Raw genomic sequence first — 27,371 nt, 5'->3', positions numbered from 1 at the left:
TCAGGGAAATATAGAGCCTCCCCTGATCTCTATCTATCTATCTATCTATCTATCTATCTATCTATCTATCTATCTATCTATCTATCTATCTATCTATCTATCTATCTATCTATCTATCTATCTATCTATCTATCTATCTATCTATCTATCTATCTATCTATCTATCTATCTATCGACATTCACATACATCTATCTATCTATCTATCTATTATATAGTGACATTCACAAACATCTATCTATCTATCTATCTATCTATCTATCTATCTATCTATCTATCTATCTATCTATCTATCTATCTATCTATCTATCTATCTATCTATCTATCTATCTATCATATAGTGCCTTTTATATCTATCTATCTTTTAATGTTTAAATACTAAACTATTGAAAATCATCAGTCATCTATTCACAGACTTAGACAACTTATTATAAATACATTTTCATACTAAATGTCGACTGACAGCGACATGCCTCCTCCATCTTCTTCTTCTTCTTCTCCCAACAGGATGAAATAGCTTCAGAAAAAAGAGACTGGCATGGATGTGTCAATAAGAACTGCTAGAGGTATGTGAAGGTGTGACCAAACACACAGATTTTAAAGAGAAAAATATTTCAAATCATCCATCCATCCATCCATTCTCTTCCGCTTATCCGAGGTCGGGTCGCGGGGGCAGCAGCTTGAGCAGAGATGCCCAGACTTCCCTCTCCCCAGCCACTTCTTCTAGCTGTTCCGGGAGAATCCCAAGGCGTTCCCAGGCCAGTCGAGAGACATAGTCCCTCCAGCGTGTCCTGGGTCTTCCCCGGGGCCTCCTCCCGGTTGGACGTGGAACACTTCACCAGGGAGGCGTCCAGGAGGCATCCTGATCAGATGCCCGAGCCACCTCATCTGACTCCTCTCGATGCGGAGGAGCAGCGGCTCTACTCTGAGCCCCTCCCGGATGACTGAGCTTCTCACCCTATCTTTAAGGGAAAGCCCAGACACCCTGCGGAGGAAACTCATTTCATCCGCTTGTATTTGCGATCTCGTTCTTTCGGTCACTACCCATAGCTCATGACCATAGGTGAGGGTAGGAACATAGATCAACTGGTAAATTGAGAGCTTTGCCTTACAGCTCAGCTCCTTTTTCACCACGACAGACCGATAGAGAGACCGCATCACTTTCATTGTGTCATCATTTCAAATCATTCAAAAAAGAAAAGGTTTGTGCAGTGTGGCCGGATGCCTGTTACAGTAAAACAGTTTTACGAAACACAGCTAGTAAGTGGTGTCAGTCACAGACAGCTGTCATGGTATTTGTCAGATTACTTTTTTAAAGTGTTGTTGTGTTAAGACATTAAGACCCTGGATGATTTTGTTGTGTTGAGGGTCTGAGGTGTGCGCAGAAAGGCTGGCTGTGATTTTCTTGCTTTATGTTTTATTTTCTTGGCGTACCGCCACTCTGCTCAAACGAAACAACCGATTAATGGGGTGATGGTGCTAAGGTTCGCAGGGGTCTTCTCAAGGAATGGCCTCCCAAGATCATACGTAGATCCCTAAAGAGGCCCATCGGACAAAGGCCCAGGATTGTACTGGTGAGGTTGGAGCTGAACTCAGTGGGGTGGTGAGGAGATTAGTGTGCTGTTTCAAAGCAGGCAGACAGGAGATTTAATGGGGGTAGCACTGCTGCCTCACAGTAAGGAGATCACAGGTTCCTGTTGTGGGTTCTCCCTGTGTGGAAGTGCTTTATAAATGAAAGGAATTATTATTATCATTAAGTGACCAGAAGATAAGTGCAGTCATTGTGTGAAACCAGAAATCTTTCTTAAATCTTTCATCAAGATGAAGCCACTGTCCCCTAAATCCATCCCATCTTTTCAGGTTTTATCCCGAGCAAGGCTATGGAGCAGCTGGAGCCTATCCCAGCATGCATAGTGTGCAAGGCAGGAATAATCCAAGGACAGGACACCAACCGATCGCAGGGTGTGCACACACACACACACATACACACAGACATACACACAGACACACACACTCGGACCAATTTAGCAATTCCTGTCATTGAAGTGTGGGGGCATAACTTAAAGATAAGGAGCTGTAGACACAACATTAGTTACCTCTTTCAGTTCCTGTCAAAGTCTTTCAGAAGGTCATCGAGTTTTTGAACGATTTCAATAATTTCCCTACACTTCGTCTACGAGAAAGTCAGGGAGGTCTAAAATGTCGAGATTCATCAAAATCGCGACATCGATTCTTTGGATGATTACAATTCTCTCTCTATACTTTGTAACTTTGCATACGAGAAAGTTAAAACCGAGCTCCATTTTGTTTCATCCTGGCGTAGCTCTATCACAAAATGTCTGTTTTCTCATTTCTTATTAACATTATTCAGATGATCATTAGTGGTGGTTTTTTCAAAGTACAAAGCTTTTCCGTGACATTAAATGCAGTGTCCTCAGATTTATTGTCATGTATACACAGTACAATAAAATTCAGATTTCCTGTTTGCACACTTAACTCACCAAGCAACTACTGTCCTTGTCTGGCACCTGAATCTCACTTTGTACATTACTAGCCGTGCCCCGCGGCTCCGCCCGCGTTGTAGTGAAACAGGACAGCGAGGAGGGCCCCCACTCCTGACATCACGCTTCTCACCGTCCCCTCGGCCCGCAGCCTCTTTCTCAGATTAGCACGAATATATCGCTCCTGTGCAAGTGAACTATGATTCTAAGTGCAATGAGAGAAGTCGCAAAATCAACCAGAATGTTCAAGCAAATTATAGAAAAAATCCGATCTAAATCCGTTAAGTAGTTCTCTCGTTTGATAGCTAAGCGGAGGTAAGGTATTGCCAGAAGCTGGCGTGTGAGTCAGGAGGAAATCCCACCCTCCTCCCCTCGGCCCGCTGTGTGTCTCTCGGATTTGCGCAAATAAATCAATACTGCAAGCAAACTATGATACTTAGCATAATGAGAGAAGTCACAAAATCAACCGGAATGTTCAAGCAAATTCTAGAAATAAAACCCGATTTAAATCAATTAAGCAGTTCTCTCGTTCGATAGCTAACCGGAGATAAGAAACGTCCCGAGGCTGGCGCGTGAGTGAGGAGGGCCCTGCTCCCCTCCCGTAAGCCCGCAGCTTCTCTCTCAGATTCGCGCAAATAAATCAGTACTGCAAGCGAACTTTGATACTTAGCATAATGAGAGAAGTCACAAAATCAACCGGAACGTTCAAGCAAATTCTAGAAGAAAAAAACGACCTAAATTCGTGAAGTAGTTCTCTCGCTCACTAGCTAAGCAGAAGTAAGGTACACGCCCCGAGGCTGGCACATGAGTGAGGAGGGTGCTGCCCCCCTCCCCTCGGCCCACAGCTTCTCTGTCAGGATTTGCCCAAGTAAATCGGTACCGCAAGTGAACTTTGATACTTAGCATAATGAGAGAAGTCACAAAATCAACCGGAATGTTCAAGCAAATTCTAGAAATAAAATTCGATCTAAATCAATTAAGTAGTTCTCTCGTTTGCTAGCTAAGCGGAGGTAAGAAACGTCCCGAGGCTGGCACGTGAGTGAGGAGGGCCCTGCTCACCTCCCGTCAGCCTGCAGCTTCTCTCTCAGATTTGCGCAAATAAATCAGTACTGCAAGCGAACTTTGATACTTAGCATAATGAGAAAAGTCACAAAATCAACCAGAACGTTCAAGCAAATTCTAGAAGAAAAAACGATCTAAATCCATTAAGTAGTTCTCTCGCTTGCTAGCTAAGCGGAAGTAAGGTACATGCGCCGAGGCTGGCACATGAGTGAGGAGGGCACCACTCCCCTCCCCTCAGCCCACAGCTTCTCTCTCAGAATTTGCCCAAATAAATCAGTACCTCAAGCAAACTATGATACTTAGCGTAATGAAAGAAGTCGCAAAATCAACCGGAATGATCAAGCAAATTCTAGAAAAAAACCCGACCTAAATCCATTGAGTAGTTTTCTCATGAGACGTGGACAGACATACAGACAGACGTTGTATTTTATATATAGAGAGATGTAAAACATAACATTGCAAAATATAACAGATGTGCAGTGCCTGAAGTGGGCTGGTAAGCCCCGGTCATTTGTAACGGTACTTGCCCTCTTAACCTTTTGAGCAGCAGCATGCAGTTGTAGTCAATCCCCACCAAGGAGATTAAACACGGCCCCCGTTATTCAATGGCCACCACGGGGAGCACCGACAGTTTTTTTGTTTCAACTTCAAGCACCTTTGGTAAACAAAACAGACACGTTTCTTATTGCAAACCTGACGCTAAAATGTCTCATCCAAAGTGATTGACACAAGAAGTCTTCCTATTAAACGTTATGTGTGCCGTCGCCCCCAACCGCCTCAGTGCCATTCTTCAGCCTGAGAGGAACTGTGGTGTGCTCCTCTACACTTCGGCACAGTTGCAGATGAAATTAAAATAAAGCGGGAAATAATTTTTAATATGAACTAAACACCATTCTTGATGGATCAATGATGTGAATCTCAATGGTTGCAGAATTTCATTGTTTGCTTGTTCTTTTTATGAAAGGAAACAAATTCATTTTCACTGGATGATCACTAATTACACTACTGGTCAAAAGTTTTAGAACACCTCAGTTTTTCTCATTTTTCTTCAGATTTAATCAGATGAATTGCAATGAACGACCCAAAATGGTGAAAAGGTAAGCAGTGAACTGCCAGAGTTTTAAATTTAAAGATTACGTTAGCAAACTGAAGGAAAAGGGAAATTTTAGAATATTACACATGGGCCTTCTTCAGGGCACACAACTAATAGGTTACAACCTACAGATGTTGTATGGCAATTAAAGCAAATGAAGTCTTGCAGAGTTGAAGCAAACAATTTGTGCAGGTGTCCCGGCTTCAGCTGATTACTTACAAACCCCTCTGTCTGTCTTGAAGTAGAGTTGGAACAGACTACTGTGTTACTATGCCCTCTGAATTACTACTTGGCCAATATTCCAATGATAATGGCGACAGAAATGGCAATTGACAAATGAAATGAGACAGAGCATTGTTACCCTTTAGAAGTGTAAGCCTGTCATTTAGAGAAATTGCAAAAATAAAATATCAAAGTGTCAGTAAGTACAGTGGTGTCCCAAAGAAGCTCTGATAGGATGAGATCTGGGCAGAGCCAAAGTCACAAGCCAATCAGAAGACACGTTTCTTAGGGTCACCAGGTCACATGATCACAGGCACCTCACAGCACAACAGCTTCAAGCACAGGGTCCGCAAAAGCAAAGTGTCAGTTTGTACTGTGAAGAGGAGACTTAGTGCTGCAGGTCTGACAGGGCGAGTGGCAGGAAGAAAGCCATTCCTTAAAGGACAAAAATCAGGCCTTGAAATACCAGCTATGGACTGAAAACATTTTTTAAATGTAATAGAGAGAAAAGTCTGTGCAAATTTAAATATTTTGAATTATTTTAATCGTTACTCATTCATGTGTTAATAACATGATGTTCGTATTTTTCGTATTGCTTTTAAGGATAAAAACTTAAGAAATCTGAAATGCAAGAGGAGACCATTCAGTCCATCAAGCTCATTTGTTTAGCTAATAGCTAAGCTGTCCCAACATCTCACCCAAATGTTATTAAGGTTTCTGCTTCAACTACACGACTTGGTAGTTTATTCCCGATCCAAATAATTCTTTGAGTAAAGAAGTGCTTCTTTGTTTCAGTTGCAAATGCTCTTCTCATTAATTTCCATTGGTGTCCTCATCTATGTCACTCACTACCATTTTCATTAGTTGAAAGAATTCTGCTTGATGTACACCACCACTCAAAAGTTAAAAATGCCTAATTTTTTCCAGTTTGTCTTTCTAATTTAATGAAATGAAATGAATGGCCAAAAATGGTGAAAGGGAATGTAGTAAACTGCCAGAGATTTAAATTTAAACCTTAGGTTAGCAAAAACTGAAAAAAGAAAGAAATTTACGAATATTACAAATGGGCCTTCTTCAGGGAACAAATAACAGGCTACAATCCGCAGCAATTAAACTAAATGAAGCCTTGCAGGTTGAAGCAAACAATTTGCACGGGTGTCCCAAATTCTGTTGATTACTTAAAAAACCCTCTGTCTGTCTTAAAGTTGGGTTGAGTTGGGACAGACTACCGTGTTACTGTGTTACTACACCAACCCAGCCATTGGGGATGCACAAACCAGTGTGTTTCTTTGTGCCGGTCCCAAGCCCGGATAAATGGGGAGGGTTACGTCAGGAAGGGCATCCGGTGTAAAATTTTGCCAAATCAATATGCGGACAACAATACAAATTTCCATACCGGATCGGTCGAGCCCCAGGTTAACAATGACCACCACCAGTACTGTTAGCCAACAGGGTGCTGGCAGAAATTGGGCTAGTGTTTGCCGAAGAAGAAGAAGGAGAGGAAGAGGGGGGGTTCATGTCCGGAGGCAGGAGGAGAGGAGGAAAGTAAAGAGAGTGGAACTGAGGGTAGGAACTTTGAATGTTGGCAGTATGACAGGTAAGGGGAGAGAGTTAGCAGATATGATAGAGAGAAGGAAGGTTGATATATTGTGCGTGCAAGAGACTAAATGGAAGGGGAGTAAGGCCAGGTGGATCGGAGGTGGATTCAAATTGTTCTGTCATGGTGTGGATGGGAGGAGAAATGGAGTAGGAGTTACTCTGAAGGAACAGCATGTCAAGAGTGTTCTGGAGGTGAAAAGAGTGTCAGACAGAGTAATGATTATGAAGCTGGAATTGGAGGTGTGATGATGAATGTTGTTAGTGCATATGCACCGCAAATTGGGTGTGCAATGGGTGAGAAAGAAGATTTTTGGAGTGAGTTGGATGAAGTGATGAACAGTGTACCAAAGGGACAGAAAGTGATGCCTGGAGCAGATTTCAATGGACATGTTGGTGAAGGGAACAGAGGAGATGAGGAGGTGATGGGTAGGTATGGTGTCAAGGAGAGGAATGAAGAAGGTCAGATGATAGTGGATTTTGCCAAAAGGATGGACATGGCTGTGGTGAATACGTATTTTAAGAAGAGGGAGGAACATAGGGTGACATACAAGAGTGGAGGAAGATGCACACAGGTAGATTACATCCTATGCAGAAGAGTCAATCTGAAGGAGATTGAAGACTGCAAAGTGGTGGCAGGGGAAAGTGTAGTTAAGCAGCATAGGATGGTGGTCTGTAGGATGACGCTGGAGATCAAGAAGAGGATGAGAGTGAGGGCAGAGCCAAGGATCAAATGGTGGAAGTTGTAAAAGGAAGACTGTGAGGTTGAGTTTAGGGAGGCGGTGAGACAGGCACTGGGTGGCAGTGAAGAGTTACCAGACAGCTGGGAAACTACAGCAGATGTAGTAAGGGTGACAGCAAGAAGGGTGCTTGGCGTGACATCTGGAAAGAGGAAGGAGGAAAAGGAAACCTGGTGGTGGAATGAGGAAATACAGAAGAGTTTACAGAGGAAGAGGATGACAAAGAAGAAGTGGGATAGTCAGAGAGATGCAGAAAGTAGACAAGAGTACAAGGAGATAAGGCGCAAGGTGAAGAGAGAGATGACAAAGGCATATGATGATTTGTATGAGAGGTTCAACACTAAAGATGGAGAAAAGGACCAGTGGGCTACAGAGGGACTGAGCTGGGAAAGATGTGCAGCAGGTTAGGGTGATAAAGGATAAAGATGGAAACGTACTCACAAGTGAGGAGAGTGTGTTGAGCAGATGGAAAGAGTACTTTGAGAGGCTGATGAATGAAGAGAATGAGAGAAGAGCTTGGATGATGTGGAGGTAGTGAATCAGGAAGAGCAATGGATTAGCAAGGAGGAAGTAAGGACAGCTATGGAGAGGATGAAATATGGAAAGGCCGTTGGTCCAGATGACATACCTGTGGAAGCATGGAGGTGTTTAGGAGAGATGGCAGTGGAGTTTTTAACCAGATTGTTTAATGGAATCTTGGAAAGTGAGAGGATGCCTGAGGAGTGGAGAAGAAGTGTACTGGTGCCGATATTTAAGAATAAGGGGGATGTGCAGGACTGCAGTAACTACAGGGGGATAAAATTGATGAGCCACAGCATGAAGTTATGGGAAAGAGTAGTGGAAGCTCAGTTAAGAGAGGAGGTGATGATTAGTGAGCAGCAGGATGGTTTCATGCCTAGAAAGAGCACCACAGATGTGATGTTTGCTCCGAGGATGTTAATGGAGAAGTTTAGAGAAGGCCAGAAGGAGTTGCATTGTGTCTTTGTGGACCTGGAGAAAGCATATGACAGGGTGCCTTGAGAAGAGCTGTGGTATTGTATGAGGAAGTCGGGAGTGGCAGAGAAGTACGTAAGAGTTGTACAGGATATGTACGAGGGAAGTGTGACCGTGGTGAGGTCTGCGGTGGGAGCAACGGAGGTGGGATTACATCAGGGATCAGCTCTGAGCCCTTTCTTATTTGTAATGGTGATGAACAGGTTGACAGACGAGATTAGACAGGAGTCCCCGTTGACTATGATGTTTGCTGATGACATTGTGATCTGTAGTGAGAGTAGGGAGCAGGTTAAGGAGACCCTGGAGAGGTGGAGATCTGCTCTAGAGAGGAGAGGAATGAAGGTCAGTAGGACCACCAAGACAGAATACATGTGTGTAAATGAGAGGGAGGTCAGTGGAATGGTGAGGATGCAGGGAGTAGAGTTGGTGAAGGTAGACGAGTTTAAATACTTGGGATCAACAATACAGAGTAAATGGGATTCTGGAAGAGAAGTGAAAAAGAGAGTGCAGGCAGGGTGGAATGGGTGGAGAAGAGTGTCAGGAGTGATTTGTGACAGACAGGTATAGCAAGAGTGAAAGGGAAGGTCTACAGGACGGTAGTGAGACCAGCTATGTTATATGGGTTGGAGACGGTGGCACTGACCAGAGAGCAGGAGACAGAGCTGGAGGTGGCAGAGTTAAAGATGCCAAGATTTGCATTGGGTGTGACAAGGATGGACAGGATTAGAAATGAGGACATTAGAGGGTCAGCTCATGTTGGACGGTTGGGAAACAAAGTCAGACAGGGGAGATTGCGTTGGTTTGGACATGTGCAGAGAAGAGATGCTGGGTATATTGGGAGAAGGATCCTAAGGATAGAGCTGCCAGGGAAGAGGACAGCCTAAGAGGAGGTTTATGGATGTGGTGAGAGAGGACATGCAGGTGATGGGTGTAACAGAACAAGATGCAGACGACAGAAAGATATGGAAGAAGATGATCCGCTGTGGCAACCCTAACGGGAGCAGCCGAAAGAAGAAGAAGAACACTGTGTTACCACACCCTCTGAAGTGCTACTTGGACAATATTCCAGTGATAACGGCGAACAAAAAACAGCAATTAACAAATGAAATGAGACAGAGCTTTACTGCCTTTAGAAGTGTAGGCCTTTCATTTAGAGAAATAGCAAAAAAAAATTCAAAGTGTCAGTAAGTACAGTGGTGTCCCAAAGAAGCTCTGATAGGAAGAGATCTGGCAGGCCCAAAGTCCCTAGCCAATCAGAAGACAACTTTCTGAGGGTCACCAGGTCATGTGATCACGGGTGCCTCACAGCACAGCATATTCAAGCACAGCTGAACAGTGCGGGTCGACAAAAAGCAATGTGTCAGTTTATACTGTGAAGAGAAGACTGTGCTGCAGGTCTGACAGGGCGAGGGGCAGGAAGAAAGCCATTCCTTAAAGGACAAAATAATTACAGTCCCCAAAACATTCCTGCAGGCCGTGTCAGAACTATGCTAACAGAAAACAACAAGAAGGTACACCACCAGACATGAAACAGCCAGCACAGTCTCCAGACTTAAACCCCATTGAGTTAGTTTGGGAGGAACTGGAAATGGAAAGAAGGGTGACAGGCAAAGCAAACCTGCAAGAGTAACACATTTGTGGGAACTTTCTGTCTGATATTTGTGTTGGGCTGTTATAGCAAAAGGTGGCTACTTTGTTGTATCAAAAATGTGAAGAACATTTTGAATACTTAATGATTCCTTGGCTTAGTTTCTTTCTTTTATTTGCCATTGTTTATTTGGTCTACGCCTTGATTTCAAAAAACATTAAGACACTAAACTGCATGCATTTCTGTAAAAACTGAAAAAACTAAGATGGTGCAAATCTTTGGACCGGTAGTGTATAGGGTGTCCATCACTGGTCCTGGTGTGCCGCGGTGGCTGCAGGTTTTCATTCTAACCGTCTTCTTCATTGGTGACCAGTTTTAGCTGCTGATTCACGTGCTTTGCCTTCATTTAAATTGACATGACTCAGACCCCTTAGTTCTGGGGTGTCCATCACCAGTCCTGGAGGGCCGCAGTGGCTGCAGGTTTTCATTCTAACCGTCTTCTTCATTGGTGACCAGTTTTTGCTGCTGATTCACGTGCTTTGCCTTCATTTTAACTGACATGACTCAGACCCCTTAGTTCTGGGGTGTCCATCACCGGTCCTGGTGGGCTGCAGTGGCTGCAGGTTTTCATTCTAACCGTCTTCTTCATTAGTGACCAGTTTTAGCTGCTGATTCACTTGCTTTGCCTTCATTTTAATTGACATGACTCAGACCCCTTAGTTCTGGGGTGTCCATCACCGGTCCTGGTGGGCTGCAGTGGCTACAGGTTTTCATTCTAACCATCTTCTTCATCAGTGACCAGTTTTTGCTGCTGATTCACTTGCTTTGCCTTCATTTTAATTGACATGACTCAGACCCCTTAGTTCTGGGGTGTCCATCACCGGTCCTGGTGGGCTGCAGTGGCTACAGGTTTTCATTCTAACCATCTTCTTCATCAGTGACCAGTTTTTGCTGCTGATTCACTTGCTTTGCCTTCATTTAAATTGACATGACTCAGACCCCTTAGTTCTGGGGTGTCCATCACCGGTCCTAGTGGGCCGCAGTGGCTGCAGGTTTTCATTCTAACCATCTTCTTCATTAGTGAGCCGTTTTTGCTGCTGATTCACGTGAGCCGTTTTTGCTGCTGATTCACGTGCTTTGCCTTCGTTTTAATTGACATGACAGAGACCCCATAGTCCTGGAGTGTCAAACTCAGGTCTTGGAGGGCCACAGTGGCTGCAGGTTTTCATTCTAACCATCTTCTTAATTAGTGACCATTTTTGGCTGGTAATTGACTTCTTTTTCCTTCATTTTAATTAACTTGACTCAGGCCCCTTAGTTGTTTCTTTTATCTAAATTAGCAGCCAAACAATAATGAGACACAAAACAAGCCACCACATGACCAGCTCACCTGTGCTCATCACACAATATCTAAAACTAAAGAAAAGTGAAGGTCTCGGTAAAGCTGGTCTGCTCAGGTCACCAAAACATCTTGACGATGGTCTTAGAAAAAAAACAGAAATATCAACAGTTTTGGAAATGTCTGCTGTGGCAGAATGAGAGCCGCAATGAGCCATGGAATTAAATAACGGGTTTAATTAACAGCAAGAATCCGCTTCTCATTAAAAAAGTGGTCAGCGCAGAGCCGTCTTAACAGCATTGTAGACCACCAGGCAAAACAGTGCACTGGGGTCCCTACCTACAAAACCACTCAGCAAGTCACAGCATACATAAGATTAGTATGGGGCCCCCGGGTGACTGCCCAGCATGCCCATGTGTTAAGACAGCCCTGGGTTGGTCAACTGTTGGCTCGTTCCACGTGTCATTTCTGTTTGCCCGTCATTTACTGGAGAAAAGAATCAATTCAGAGGACTGAATCCTTAAAAACAGGGCTATTAAAATGAAGGGAAAAGAAGTTAATTAGCAGTGAAAACTGGCCACTGATCAGGAAAAGGGTGAGAATGAAAACCTGCAGCCCACCAGGCCCGGAAGTTCGACACCCCTGGTATAGGCTAAATGTCACCCAGGCACCAGTGGACCCCCTGATCTCCTGAGTCTGTGCGTTCAGATATTTTCCATCCATCCATCCATCCATCGATTATCCAACCCGCTATATTCTAACTACAGGGTCACGGGGGTCTGCTGGAGCCAATCCCAGCCAACACAGGGTGCAAGGCAGGAAACAAACCCCGGGCAGGGCGCCAGCCCACCGCAGAATATTTTCAATTGCTTTTCTTTAATTTTTAATCTTTAGTTGTACTTCTGCCTCAGTAATTTTGCTAATATCATGTGAAGTACACTGTTAGCCAATAAATAAGCATTTACTGAGCTGGACTCCTGACCAATGAGAAATAGTGGGGAGGTGGGTCTACAATTCATGTGCTTGGTTCCACTTTCGTTAAAAAGAGCGTTTTCCCAGAATTTGTTTCTTTAAGCATATTTTTGTGTGATTTGGATATCGTAAATGTGCACCCGAATGACCTGACGTGTGGATTACGCAACTTGAGATTTTTTTTTGCGATTGTTCCCTGTTGTTCAGCATTGCGTCACTGTAGCCGCATATTTTATCAACAAATTTATGTGATCTCCATTCTGCCTGACAACATGAGAATGGGCAGATTTATGGCAGATGAAATTTAATGTCAATAAATGTAAAGTATTACACATAGGAAGTCAAAATATTAGGTTTGTGTACATAATGGGTGGTTGGTAAACCTTATGAGAAGGATTTAGGAGTCATAGTGGACTCTAGGCTATCGACTTCCCGACAGTGTTCAGAAGCCATTAAGAAGTCTAACAGAATGTCAGGTTATATAGCGCCCTGATGTGTGGAGTACAAGTCACAGGAGGTTCTGCTCAGTCTTTATAACACACTGGTGAGGCCTCATCTGGAGTATTGGGTGTAGTTTTGGTCTCCAGGGTACGAAAAGGACATAACAGCACTAGAGAAGGTCCAGAGAAGAGCGACTGGGCTGATTAGAGGACTACAGGGGGTGAGTTATGAGAAATGTTAAAAGAGCTGAGCCTTTACAGTTTAAGAGGAGACCTGACTGAAGTGTTTAAAATTAGGAAAGCAATCAATCCAGTGGATCGAGACAGTGACTTTACAATGAGTTCATCAAGAGCATGGGGACACAGTTGGAAACTTGTGAAGGGTAAATTTCGCACAAACATTAGGAAGTTTTTCTTTACACAAAGAACGATAAACACTTGGAATAAGCAACCAAGTAGTGTGATAGACAGTAAGACTTTAGGGACTTTCAAAACTCAACTTGATGTTTTTTTGGAAGAAATAAGTGGACAGGACTGGCGAGCTTTGTTGGGATGAATGGCCTGTTCTCTTTTAGATCTAGATGTTCTAATGTTGTAATGCAGGGGTTCTCAAGGTCGGTCCTGGGGGCCCACTGTGGCTTCAGGTTTTTGCTTCAACCAGATTCATAATTAGAGACAACTAATAACTCTGATCTCAATTAACTAGCTGGTATTTTTTCTCTTATCTTATACTACATTAAGAAAGCACAGCAGCATGATTTTTATATGTATAAGACATTTAGAAATATTTCTGCTTTTGCTATAAATTTAAATGCTTAATTCTCTTTTGTTGTTTTCATTATATTTTGCCCTTTCTCTGTGCAGTTTGCTCCTTTCATTGTATCTTGATAATGATAATTAAAAACGAGCAGAGCAGACACCCAGGCAGACAACACTGAATCGTGAAAGGCTGCAACTAGAGGTGCTGGTCATAAAATTAGAATATCATGACAAAGTTGATTTATTTCAGTAATTCCATTCCAAAAGTGAAACTTGTATATTAGATTCATTCATTACACACAGACTGATGTATTTCAAAGGTTTATTTCTTTTAATGTTGATGATTATAACTGATAACTAATGAAAGTCCCAAATTCAGTATCTCGGAAAATTCGAATATTGTGAAAAGGTTCAATATTGAAGACACCTGGTGCCACACTCTAATCAGCTAATTAACTCAAAAGCCTTTAAATGGTCTCTCAGTCGAGTTCTGTAGGCTACACAATCATGGGGGAAGACTGCTGACTTGACAGTTGTCCAAAAGACGACCATTGACACCTTGCACAAGGAGGGCAAGACACAAAAGGTCATTGCTAAAGAGGCTGGCTGTTCACAGAGCTCTGTGTCCAAGCACATTAATAGAAAAGCGAAGGGAAGGACAAGATGTGGTAGAAAACAGTGGACAAGCAAGAGGGATAACCGCACCCTGGAGAGGATTGTGAAACAAAACCCATTGAAAAATGTGGGGGAGATTCACAAAGAGTGGACTGCAGCTGGAGTCAGTGCTTCAAGAACCACCACACACAGACGTATGCAAGACATGGGTTTCAGCTGTCGCATTCCTTGTGTCAAGCCACTCTTGAACAAGAGACAGCGTCAGAAGCATCTCGCCTTTGGACTGCTGCTGAGTGATCCAAAGTTATGTTCTCTGATGAAAGTAAATTTTGCATTTCCTTTGGAAATCAAGGTCCAGTGTAAAGTTTCCACAGTCAGTGATGGTTTGGGGTGCCATGTCATCTGCTGGTGTTGGTCCATTGTGTTTTCTGAGGTCCAAGGTCAACGCAGCTGTCTACCAGGAAGTTTTAGAGCACTTCATGCTTCCTGCTGCTGACGAACTTTATGGAGATGCAGATTTCATTTTCCAACAGGACCTGGCACCTGCACACAGTGCCAAAGCTACCAGTACCTGGTTTAAGGACCATGGCATCCCTGTTCTTGATTGGCCAGAAAACTCGCCTGACCTTAACCCCATAGAAAATCTATGGGGTATTGTGAAGAGGAAGATGCAATATGCCAGACCCAACAATTAAGAAGAGCTGAAGGCCACTATCAGAGCAACATGGGCTCTCATAACACCTGAGCAGTGCCACAGACTGATCGACTCCATGCCACGCCGCATTGCTGCAGTAATCCAGGCCAAAGGAGCCCCAACTAAATATTGAGTGCTGTACATGCTCATACTTTTCATGTTCATACCTTTCAGTTGGCCAACATTTCTAAAAATCCTTTTTTTTGCATTGGTCTTAATTGATATTCTAATTTTCCGAGATACTGAATTTGGGACTTTCATTAGTTGTCAGTTATAATCATCAACATTAAAAGAAATAAACATTTGAAATACATCAGTCTGTGTGTAATGAATGAATCTAATATACAAGTTTCACTTTTTGAATGGAATTACTGAAATAAATCAACTTTGTCATGATATTCTATTTTTATGACCAGCACCTGTACTTTAGCGTTAGACCCACTAATTAGAAAACAATGGATTAATTAAACAATTAGAACACCCGGAAAAAAACCAATGAACATCAAGATGAAAATATTGTTAAAAAGAAAAAAAATACATCATTCCCATATAACTGCTTAGTACAATTTAATTTTTTTTTTCATTTTAGCAAACTTAGTTTTGTGTTGGCTGGGATTGGCTCCAGCAGACCCCCCGTGACCCTGTGTTTGGATTCAGCGGGTTGGGGGCGGCAGGGTGGCACAGTGGGTAGCGCTGCTGCCTCAAAGTTAGGAGACCTGGGTTCGCTTCCCGGGTCCTCCCTGCGTGGAGTTTGCATGTTCTCCCCGTGTCTGCGTGGGTTTCCTCCGGGCGCTCCGGTTTCCTCCCACATTCCAAAGACATGCTGGTTAGGTGGATTGGTGATTCTAAATTGGCCCTAGTGTGTGCTTGGTGTGTTTGTGTGTGTCTGTGTGTCTCATGTGGTGGGTTGGCACCCTGCCCAGAATTGGTTCCTGCCTTGTGCCCTGTGTTGGCTGGGATTGGCTCCAGCAGACCCCCGTGACCCTGTGTTTGGATTCAGCGGGTTGGAAAATGGATGGATGGAAACTTAGTTTTCTAATTTCTATATTGTTCCCAAAACACAGAATCTGGGAAATAACCATTCACTTAATTAGCCCAGGATTTCAATTAAAAACAGAAGCTGGTTGGAACAAAAACCCGCAGCCACAGTGGGCCCCCAGGACCGACCTTGAGAACCCCTGTTCTAATGCTAGAACAAAATCAAATTCTTAAACCTTGAAAATGTTAAATTAGCTCCCATAATGTCGTGCAAAAATTTCAGTCCATACAACAAAGTCCATGTATTCCCTTCTGTGGGTGAGCGCCTTTTATTGACAGCAAAAAAACTGCAACATAAATTTAGTTCTGAAATGTGAAATTTGTGTCTACATGTCACCGAGTTTTTTTTTTGAGATTGGAGAAGATTATGGAGTCTGAGGAGAATGTGCCACCACCACCACCGCAGTGTCAGGAATTGAAGCCACATTCCTGAAGTCGAGAGATTGGCGTTGCTGTGCCAGCCTGGGAATTCAGTTTTAGCATCTTGAGAGTGTCGTTATTGCCACAATTGAAGCCACGATGACTTAATTAATGAGAAGATTATCCAATTTGTTTTGGACTGTCAAACAAATTTTATCAGACATTAATCCATCCATCCATTTTCCAACCCGCTGAATCTGAACACAGGGTCACGGGGGTCTGCTGGAGCCAATCCCAGCCAACACAGGGCACAAGGCAGGAACCAATCCTGGGCAGGGTGCCAACCCACCGCAGGACACACACACACCAAGCACACACTAGGGCCAATTTAGAATCGCCAATCGACCTAACCTGCATGTCTTTGGACTGTGGGAGGAAACCGGAGTACCTTATCAGACATTAACCAAACCAAAATTTTAGGTTGCAGGACATTGAACAGATGTAAAGTGTAAACCTGCGGAGTCCTAATCCCTCTACTTGAAGCATATATATGAAGCAAAGATCACCGGGATATGGAGCTGGTGGCCATGATAAATAAAGGACAAGTGACCACACTGGCTCATCTTACTGGACAATTCTGCTTTTCTCCTGAAAATGAGGGTCTACATTGATTTACGATGTCACATAGACAAAGCTTATGAAGTGGGGGGCAGTGCCCCCATGGTGATGAAGCAGGCCACAGCGTGTGATGCCGTCTCCGGTGTGTTATATGTCTGGTGGTGGTCTCTAAAAGAGAGTTTCAGTCGGGCTGGGAAGAGCAAATAGGGCTGAAGCCCTGCAGCTCTGGCGTGCAGAATGATGGGTGTGTAGGCCTTCCGTCTCTGTGCCGTGCGGGAACTGAAATCGGGGAAAAAGTGTAGCGTGGATCCTCGGTATTGCGGGGCTGGTGCCTGACGGGCAGCCTGCAGAATGTGTTGTCTGTCGGCGAAGTGGACGAGGTGAACAATCAATGTGCGAGGAACTGCCGAGGATGAGGAGGTGGATGAAGAGATTCGGTGGGCACGCATGATTTTGATGTCTCCTGACGGCAGGGTGGGGAGCCACACTGGGAGCTGGCACCGCAGGAAGCTCCTTGGGTCGTCGCCTTCGGCTCCCTCTGGTAGGCCGGTGATGCGGATATTGCAACGACGGGAGCGGTCCTCGAGATCTGCCATCTTGTCCCAGAAGGCCTCCAGCTGAGCCTTCACCGAGTCAATTTTGTTTTCGTGACCTGCTGCTTTGATGTGTAGGGATAGCAGGTCGGATTTGACCGCAATCAATCCATCGCGCATTCCGGAGGCGAGGGCTTCTAGAGAGCTTGTTATGGTGGATGTCTGCTCTGCGATAAATCTCTGTAACTTCTTGAATTCGTCTGAATTTGAGGCTTCTTCTGCAGTGCAAGTGTCATGTGTGGAAACGTTGGGCAAGTCGACACAGGCAGAGGGATTCCATTCAATTGTGCGGGACATGGCGTTGAAAGATAGTGAAATACACTGAGAAGAGTGTAGGAGGAGAAACAGAAGATGAACATCACAGAAGTGAAGAGTTAGAGAGTCTTCATCTCTCAGCCATACCAAGGAGACCTCTACTAGCTTTTATAGTCTGAAGTCTGTGCAAGCTCCGCCCCCTGAGCCAAACCATCTGGTCCACTTACTCAGTAGTGTCTTATCTGCAGGACGGGCTAATTCTTGCAGGTGTACAAAAACACGCTTACATTTATTGGTCTTTTCACTGTCATGTGATCGAGAGAATAAGGGTTTGAGTGCCCATTTGTCCACTCGGTGACAGTTTTCCTATATTCGCTTCTCCCCTGTGCACTTGGAAGGTTCCGGGACCTACCAATCACACACACACACACACCCTGCTTTAAACATCAAGATTACAGTGAAGGTCTGGCATTCATGCACGAAACTGTCAGCAGTGGCTGTGGTCCGAACCCCAGACATGAGTGGGAAACCTGCTCTGGTGCTGGAGACTGGCACTGATCTGAGCTGGTGCTGGAGAATGGCACCGATCTGAGCTGGTGCTGGAGAGTGGCACCTATCTGAGCAGCAATGGGGCCTTTATAGAAAATGAAACCTGCTGCACCGTACTGAGGTGAGACTTAATCAACCCACCTAATTCACTTACTGGGTAATACAGAGCCTGTTTGGTATCTTTGGGTATAAAGATGGGGTGGCAGTGCCTAACAGGGCACATACACACACTAGGCCAGTTTAGAGTGCCATCTGAGTAGCTAAGCCACTAAGAATTTGAGAGAGGGGCATGGAATCAGTTTGAATTATAACACAGAACAGGGCAGCACAGCAAACCAGTGGTACCGCTTCTGCTTCGGAGTAAGAAGACCAGCATTCACGTCCTGGGTCCTCCCTGTGTGGAGTTTACATGTTCATCCCCATGTCTGTGTGGGTTACCTCCGGATGCTCCAGTTTCCTCCCACTGTCCAAAGACATGCAGGTTAGGTGCACTGGCGATTCTAAATGGGCTCCAGTGTGTGCTTGGTGTGTGTGGGTGTGTTTGTGTGTGTTTTTGGCCTGCAATGGGTTGGCACACAGTCCAGGGTTTGTTCCTTGCCTTGTGCCTCATGCTACTGGGATAGCAGACCTCCATGACCCTGCTCAGGACTAAGTGGGTTTGACTGACATGATTTGATGTTTGATTAAACAGCTCACAAGTTACACAATAATCATGTGATTACACACAATTAAACATTATTATTAGTGCCTTTCATATTTGTTGGCATGCTTATCTGTTATATAATGTTTTTCATATAATCTAATTTTATAGTTTTCTGTCTTTGAGAATATTGTATGGAATTACATCAATATATAGTGCCATTCATATTTGAGAATGCTCTATCTATCTATCTATCTATCTATCTATCTATCTATCTATCTATCTATCTATCTATCTATCTATCTATCTATCTATCTATCTATCTATTATATAGTGCCTTTCATATCTATCTATCTATCTATCTATCTATCTATCTATCTATCTATCTATCTATCTATCTATCTATCTATCTATCTATCTTACAGTGCCTTTCATTTCTATCTATCTATCTATCTATCTATCTATCTATCTATCTATCTATCTATCTATCTATCTATCTATCTATCTATCTATCTATCTATCTATCTATCTTACAGTGCCTTTCATTTCTATCTATCTATCTATCTATCTATCTATCTATCTATCTATCTATCTATCTATCTATCTATCTATCTATCTATCTATCTATTATATAGTGCCTTTCATATCTATCTATCTATCTATCTATCTATCTATCTATCTATCTATCTATCTATCTATCTATCTATCTATCATACAGTGCCTTTCATTTCTGTAGATAGATACAGTAGATAGATACAGGTGCTGGTCATAAAATTAGAATATCATGACAAAGTTGATTTATTTCAGTAATTCCATTCAAAAAGTGAAACTTGTATATTAGATTCATTCATTACACACAGACTGATGTATTTCAAATGTTTATTTCTTTTAATGTTGATGATTATAACTGACAACTAATGAAAGTCCCAAATTCAGTATCTCGGAAAATTAGAATACCAATTAAGACCAATGCAAAAAAAGGATTTTTAGAAATGTTGGCCAACTGAAAGGTATGAACATGAAAAGTATGAGCATGTACAGCACTCAATATTTAGTTGGGGCTCCTTTGGCCTGGATTACTGCAGCAATGCGGCGTGGCATGGAGTCGATCAGTCTGTGGCACTGCTCAGGTGTTATGAGAGCCCATGTTGCTCTGATAGTGGCCTTCAGCTCTTCTGAATTGTTGGGTCTGGCGTATTGCATCTTCCTCTTCACAATACCCCATAGATGTTCTATGGGGTTAAGGTCAGGCGAGTTTGCTGGCCAATCAAGAACAGGGATACCATGGTCCTTAAACCAGGTACTGGTAGCTTTGGCACTGTGTGCAGATGCCAGGTCCTGTTGGAAAATGAAATCTGCATCTCCATAAAGTTCGTCAGCAGCAGGGAGCATGAAGTGCTCTAAAACTTCTTGGTAGACGGCTGCATTGACCTTGGAGATCAGAAAACACAATGGACCAACACCAGCAGATGACATGGCACCACAACCCATCACTGACTGTGGAAACTTTACACTGGACCTCACGCAACGTGGATTCTGTGCCTCTCCTCTCTTCCTCCAGACTCTGGGACCTTGATTTCCAAAGAAAATGCAAAATTTACTTTCATCAGAGAACATAACTTTGGACCACTCAACAGCAGTCCAAAGGTGAGACACTTCTAACGCTGTCTCTTGTTGAAGAGTGGCTTGACACAAGGAATGCGACAGCTGAAACCCATGTCTTGCATACGTCTGTGTGTGGTGGTTCTTGAAGCACTGACTCCAGCTGCAGTCCACTCTTTGTGAATCTCCCCCACGTTTTTGAATGGGTTTTGTTTCACAATCCTCTCCAGGGTGCGGTTATCCCTATTGCTTGTCCACTTTTTTCTACCACATCTTGTCCTTCCCTTCGCCTCTCTATTAATGTGCTTGGACACAGAGCTCTGTGAACAGCCAGCCTCTTTAGCAATGACCTTTTGTGTCTCGCCCTCCTTGTGCAAGGTGTCAATGGTCGTCTTTTGGACAACTGTCAAGTCAGCAGTCTTCCCCATGATTGTGTAGCCTACAGAACTCGACTGAGAGACCATTTAAAGGCTTTTGAGTTAATTAGCTGATTAGAGTGTGGCACCAGGTGTCTTCAATATTGAACCTTTTCACAATATTCAAATTTTCCGAGATACTGAATTTGGGACTTTCATTACTTGTCAGTTATAATCATCAACATTAAAAGAAATAAACATTTGAAATACATCAGTCTGTGTGGAATGAATGAATCTAATATACAAGTTTCACTTTTGGAATGGAATTAGATGTGAAAGGCACTATATGATAGATAGATAGATAGATAGATAGATAGATAGATAGATAGATAGATAGATAGATAGATAGATAGATAGATAGATAGATAGATAGATAGATAGATACTTTATTTATCCATCCATCCATTTTCCAACCTGCTGAATCTGAACACAGGGTCACGGGGGTCTGCTGGAGCCAATCTCAGCCAACACAGGGCACAAGGCAGGAACCAATCTCAGGCAGGGTGCCAACCCACCGCAGTAGTGATATATCATAGATGCATATTTTATTATACCTACTTAACTTTTATCGATGTTTATCTAACTCTATATTTATTTTTCTAGTATCAGAATGTAGTTTAAGTTAAATTGATTTTGATTTCAGTAGATGTATTTTTCATATTTTTGATTCTTGTTTTCTTTTTTTCACATCTTCGCGCCCCCCTAGGGGGACCCACCCCACAGTTTGAGAACCACTGCTACAGGTGATGAAAACTCAAAATTCAGTATCTCAGAAAATTAAAATATTACATAAGATTAATAAAAAAAAAAAAGATTTTTAATACAGAAATGTTGGCCTACTGAAAAGTCTGTCCATGTACACCCTCAATACTCAGTCGGGGCTTCTTGTGCCTGAATTACTGGCATGGGGGCGATGAGCCTTTGGCACTGCTGAGGTGTTATGGAAGCCCAGGAGCCTTCAGCTCTGGTGTCTCTCATCTTCCTCCTGATAGTTTCTCTGTGGGTTTTACATCAGGCTGGGCTAAGTACAGTGACACCCACCATGGTCATTAAACCAGCTATTGGTACTTTTGGCAGTGTGGGCAGGTGCCAAGTCCTGCTGGAAAATGAAAACAACATCTCTATAAAGCTTGTCAGCAGAGGGAACCATGAAATGCTCTCAAGTTTCCTGGTAGATGGCTGGCTGCCCTGATTTTGGACTCGATTACTAAAACACAGCGGACCAACACCAGCAGATGACATGGCTCCCCAAATCATCACTGACTGTGGAAACTTCACACCGGACCCTCAAGTAACTTGGATTCTGTGCCTCTCCACTCCTCCTCCAGACTCTTTGATGTCCAAATGAAATGTAAAATGGACTTTCATCTGAAAAGACCACTGAGCTGTTTTCCCCTTAGCCCAGGTAAGACGCTTCTGACGACATCTCTGGTTCAGGAGTGGCCTGACACAAGGAATGCTGCGACAGTTGTAGCCCACGTCCCGGATGCACACGTCTGTGTGTGGTGGCTCTTGAAGCACGGACTCCAGCCGCAGTCCACTTTTTGGGAATCTCCCCCAAATTCTTCACAATCCTCCCAAGGCTGCGGTTAGCCCTGTTGCTTGTGCACCTTTTTTCTGCCCCATTTTTTCCTTCCACTCAACTTTCCATTAATATGCCAGGATACGGCACTCTGTGACCAGCCAGCTTCTTTTAACAGTGACCTTTAGTGGCTTCGCCTCCTTGTGGAGGGAGGGTGTCAATGACTGTCAGCAGTCTGATTGTGTGGCCGACTGAATCAGACTGAGAGACCATTTCAAGGCTTGGGACCCCATTGCAGGTGTTTTGGGTTCATTAGCGGAGTGGAGTGGGACACCAGGAGTCGACAATACTGAAAGTTTTCACAATATTCTAATTTTCTGAGATACTGAATTTTGGGTGTTCTTTAGCTATAAGCCATAATCAGCAAAATGAAAAGAAATGAACGCTTGAATGATAATCACTGTGTGTGTAATGAATCTATATAATATAGGTGTTTCACTTTTTGAATTCAGGGCGGCACGGTGGCGCAGTGGGTAGCGCTGCTGCCTCGCAGTTAGGAGACCTGAGGTTCGCTTCCCGGGTCCTCCCTGCGTGGAGTTTGCATGTTCTCCCCGTGTCTGCGTCGGTTTCCTCCCACAGTCCAAAGACATGCAGGTTGGGTGCATTGGTGATCCTAAATTGTCCCTAGTGTGTGTGCTTGGTGCTTGTGTGTGCCCTGCGATGGGCTGGCGCCCTGCCCGGGGTTTGTTTCCTGTCTTGCACCCTGTGTTGGCTGGGATTGGCTTCAGCAGGCCCCCGTGACCCTGTAGTTAAGGATATAGCGGGTTGGATAATGGATGGATGACAATATTCATAAAATAATAACAACAAGGGGCGGCATGGTGGCGCAGTGGGTAGCGCTGCTGCCTTGGGGTTAGGAGATCTGAGGTTCGCTCCCTGGGTCCTCCCTGCGTGGGGTTTTCATGTTCTCCCCGTGTCTACGTGGGTTTCCTCCCACAGTCCAAAGACATGCAGGTTGGGTGCATTGGCGATCCTAAATTGTCCGTAGTGTGTGCTTGGTGTGTGTGTGTGTGTGTGTGTGTGTGTGTGCCCTGCGGTGGGCTGGTGCCCTGCCCGGGGTTTGTTTCCTGCCTTGCACCCTGTGTTGGCTGGGATTGGCTCCAGCAGACTCCCGTGACCCTGTAGTTAAGGATATAGCGGGTTGTGTAATGGATGGATGACAATATTCATAAAATAATAACAATAAGGGGCGGCATGGTGGCGCAGTGGGTAGCGCTGCTGCTTTGCAGTTAGGAGACCTGAGGTTCGCTCCCCGGGTCCTCCCTGCATGAAGTTTACATGTTCTCCCTGTGTCTGCGTGGGTTTCCTCCCACAGTCCAAACACATGCCAGTTGGGTGCATCGACATTCCTAAATTGTCCGTAGTGTGTGGTGTGTGTGTGTGTGTGTGTGCCCTGCGGTTGGCTGGCGCCCTGCCTGGGATTTGTTCCTGCCTTGTGCCCTATGTTGGCTGGGATTGGCTCCCCGTGACCCTGTGTTAGGATACAGTGGGTTGGATGATGACTGACTTTTTGAATTGAATTACTGAAATAAATTCACTTTTTAATGATATTATAATTTAATTTGATGCACCTGTTTATGCACTGTTGCCCCCTGGTGGTAGTCCAGTTCTTCACAGCATTGTCAATTCATTTTGCCAGGCCCGTCCTTCTTATTTGTTCTGTCTATGCTTATGCACTGTTGCCCCCTGGTGGTCGTTCAGTTTTCCTCCACTGTTGTTCCATTGCTTTTGCCTGACCCGTCATTTTTTCTGTTCTTGTCTTGTAGGGCTCTGCCCCTGCTATGTAATGCTCAATGCAGACTGCAGTGCCAGCCTCCAGACTGGCACATCATGATCCTCATTTTCAACCCCCATTCAAGTGGTGACACTTCCATGCTTTTGTTTTTTCTATGGGGCGCTCATTTTGAATTTTGCTTTTTCTCTTCCTTTCCCGTTCCAGGAATGAGTCGCCACATGGCCGCAGCCCTCCCAATGGGCACATTAAAGTACATTCCGTCCCCCAAAGCGCCCGTTGCAACCAACAGCGACTTGGCCAACTTGTTTGAGTGCCCTGTCTGCTTTGACTTCGTCCTTCCACCAATTCTTCAGTGCAGGAGCGGCCACCTGGTCTGCAGCAACTGCCGGCCCAAACTCACATGCTGCCCGACGTGTCGGGGACCCCTGGGCTCCATTCGGAACTTAGCCATGGAGAAAGTGGCACATTTTGTAATGTTTCCTTGCAGATATGCCTTACTGGGCTGCAAAGTCGCTTTGGCACACAGTGAGAAAGTGGACCACGAGGAGCTGTGCGAGTTCAGACCCTACTCTTGCCCATGCCCTGGCGCCTCGTGCAAATGGCAAGGCTCGCTGGATGACATCATTCCGCACCTAATGCACAAGCACAAATCCATCACGACGCTCCAAGCAGAGGACATCGTGCTGCTGGCCAGGGACATCAACCTGCCAGGGGCTGTCAACTGGGTTTTGATGCAGGCCTGCTTCGGCTTTCATTTCTTGCTGGTCCTAAAGAAACTGGAGAAGTTTGACGGGCACCAGCAGTTCTTTGCCATCGTTCAACTAATTGGCACACGCAAGCAGGCCAAGAACTTCATTTACCGCCTGCAGCTCATCGGCCACTGCCGGCGTCTGACGTGGGAGGCGACCCCGCTGTCCATCCACGAGGACATCTCGGTGGCGGTCATGAACAGCGACTGCCTGGTCTTTGACATGAACATCGCACAGCTCTTTGAAGACAGTGGCAATCTGGACATCAATGTTACCATCTCCACGTGCCACCCCATGCCAAGTGACCAAGAGGGATGACCTGCCTGCTGGGCTGGACTTAAAAATTCTGCAACAATATGCCAATGTGTGTCAAAAGTGGCGACCCTCTCCTGTTTCACCCACCGAACTGCAGCTGTTTTGTTTCGTTTTTCATTTTTCTCCGTTTTTTGCTACCTTGTCTACTTTACATTTAATAAACGTGATGCCATATTTTTTCATATTTGGGGTCTTATTTTGCAAAAGGGCTTTTTTTCATTCTTATGTTATGTACTGCCAGAGCTGGACAGAGTGGGCAAGAAATGAGAATCAGAAGTCAAGATCAGGCTATGGTGATGCGCCAACATGAAGCCAAAGTGCCAACGGATGGGAAATGCCAAGCCATGGGGGAGGAGCAAAGTAAAAGAGCCAGGAGATGAAGTCAAAAGTCGAAAAACAAGCAAGAATAAGTCAACCAAACCGAGAGGGTGGCAAAATAAAATGGTAACCCAAAAGGAAAGCGTGAAGCTTAAAGTGATAATGATCAGAAAACACTCACAAGAGAATCCGTTAATGAGTACCACAGTGTCAGAGTTGGCATTTAGTGGACTCCTTCAGTACTGGGTCTCTTCGGAGAGTCCTGGGGTGCCACTGGTTTGACTTTGTGTTGCTCATGGAGTCCCGAATGAGGCACATTACCTGAATTGTGAGGGAGCGTCAGTTACGGCACTATGGCCATGTGACGCGTTTCCCCGAGGGTCATCTGGCTGGCAGAGTGGCTGGACCAGGCCAAGGGGATGCCCACATAACACCTGGCTGCGACAGATAGAAGGTGGGACTGAACTGCATGTCTGCCTAGGGGGTTACCAACCAAGCTGTTTCGTCATGTGGTGGGTGCAGCAATGCGCTGTACCAGTGTATGCTCCCCAACCTGACCTGACCTGACCTGTTGTCAGGGTCAGGTCCCATGTTTCTAGGGGTGTGGTCTCCGTGGTCGTGACCTTGAATTAATATGAAGAAGGGATCAAAGGTCAGCCTAGTGCTCTGAGCCTTCTCCGATCTGCGGATAAAAACCTGATTTAGATCTTTGACTTTCGCATGGGATTACTTTTTTGGAGAATCCTTGGGTATCGCTGGTTTGACTTTAAGTTGCTCACGGAGTCCCGAATGAGGCACGTGACCTGCATTGTGAGGGAGCGTCAGTTACGGCACACACGGCCATGTGGCGCGATTCCCCGAAGGTCATCTGGCTGGCAGGATCCTCATTGCTGAGGAACCGAGTGGCTGGACCAGGCCAAGGGGGCGCCCACGTAACACCTGGCTGCGGCAGATAGAGGGTCATTTCTGGAGGGTGGGACTGGACCGCGTGTCTGCCCTGGGGGGGTTGCCAACCGGGATCCCAAGTTGTTTCATCGTGTAGTGGGTGCGGCAACACTCTGTACCAGTGCATGCTCCCCAACTTGACTTGTTCAACTCAATTGATTGAGCTGCCTTGTGGGACATCCACCCTATAAGTTGGTGGATATCATGGCCGGCCTGTCCACTGGTATTGTGAGTGCTGTGCAGAGTGCAGAGTTGATTCTGGGGTCTGTCAGGGGTCTGTTTTTGCTCCTACTCTGTTCAATGCTGGCATGGTTATGGAGTCCAGTGGCTGTGGGGCATCTGTTGGTGAAGAAAGATTCACGGATCTTGACTTTGCTGTCAATGCTGTGATCTTCACGGAGTCAATGGAGGTTCTGATCAGGACTCTGGAGAGACTGAGTGAGGGGTCTGAGTGTCTGGGCTTGAGAGGGTCCTGATAAAAAACCAACATCCAGACCTTTAATGACCTCTTGGGCATGGCCATCAGCAGTGTGGCTGTCTGTGGAGAGAGTGTTGACTGAGTCGAGAGGTTTACTTACCTTAGTGGTGACATTCATATCTGGTGACTCTTCCTATGAAGTCAGTAGATGGATTGGGAGAACATGAGGGGTCATGAGGTCGCTGGAAAGGGGTGTGTGGCGCTCCTGATGTCTTTGCAAAAGGACGAAGGTCCAAGTCGTTAGAGTCCTGGTGCTCCCTGTTTGTGAGACATGGACGCTATCCAGTGACCCGAGATGAAGACTGGACTCCTTCAGTTCTGTGTCTCTTTGGAGAATCCTTGGGTACCGCTGGTTTGACTTTATGTTGCTCACGGAGTCCCGAATGAGGCACATGACTTTGTTGTTGAGGACCCAAGAGGCTGGACCAGGCCAAGGGGACGCTCACATAACACCTGGCTGCGATAGATAGAGGGTCATTTCCGGAGGGTGGGACTGGACTGCGTCTGCATGGGGGGGGGGGGGTTGCAAATCAGAATCCCAAGCTGTTTCCTTGTGTGGTGGGTGT

At 44.9% G+C, this 27,371-nt stretch overlaps 1 protein-coding gene across 1 annotated transcript in view; it reads left to right on the top strand.

The window, feature by feature from the left end:
* LOC114647661 (E3 ubiquitin-protein ligase SIAH1-like) overlaps positions 1-25,222 on the top strand; it is a 46,102-nt gene extending 20,880 nt beyond the window's left edge. The window contains exons 3-4 of the mRNA XM_028796267.2: positions 506-564; positions 24,205-25,222. Of these exons, the coding sequence (XP_028652100.2) occupies positions 537-564; positions 24,205-25,067 (891 nt within the window). The 5' untranslated portion in view covers positions 506-536 and the 3' untranslated portion in view covers positions 25,068-25,222. The remainder of the gene's footprint in view (positions 1-505; positions 565-24,204) is intronic.
* Positions 25,223-27,371: the final 2,149 nt, after the last annotated feature.

Source organism: Erpetoichthys calabaricus, chromosome 3, assembly GCF_900747795.2.
Source record: "Erpetoichthys calabaricus chromosome 3, fErpCal1.3, whole genome shotgun sequence".
Lineage (NCBI taxonomy): Eukaryota > Metazoa > Chordata > Cladistia > Polypteriformes > Polypteridae > Erpetoichthys > Erpetoichthys calabaricus.
Note: the sequence above shows the minus strand (reverse complement) of the source record. Positions and strands in the feature narration are given on the sequence as shown.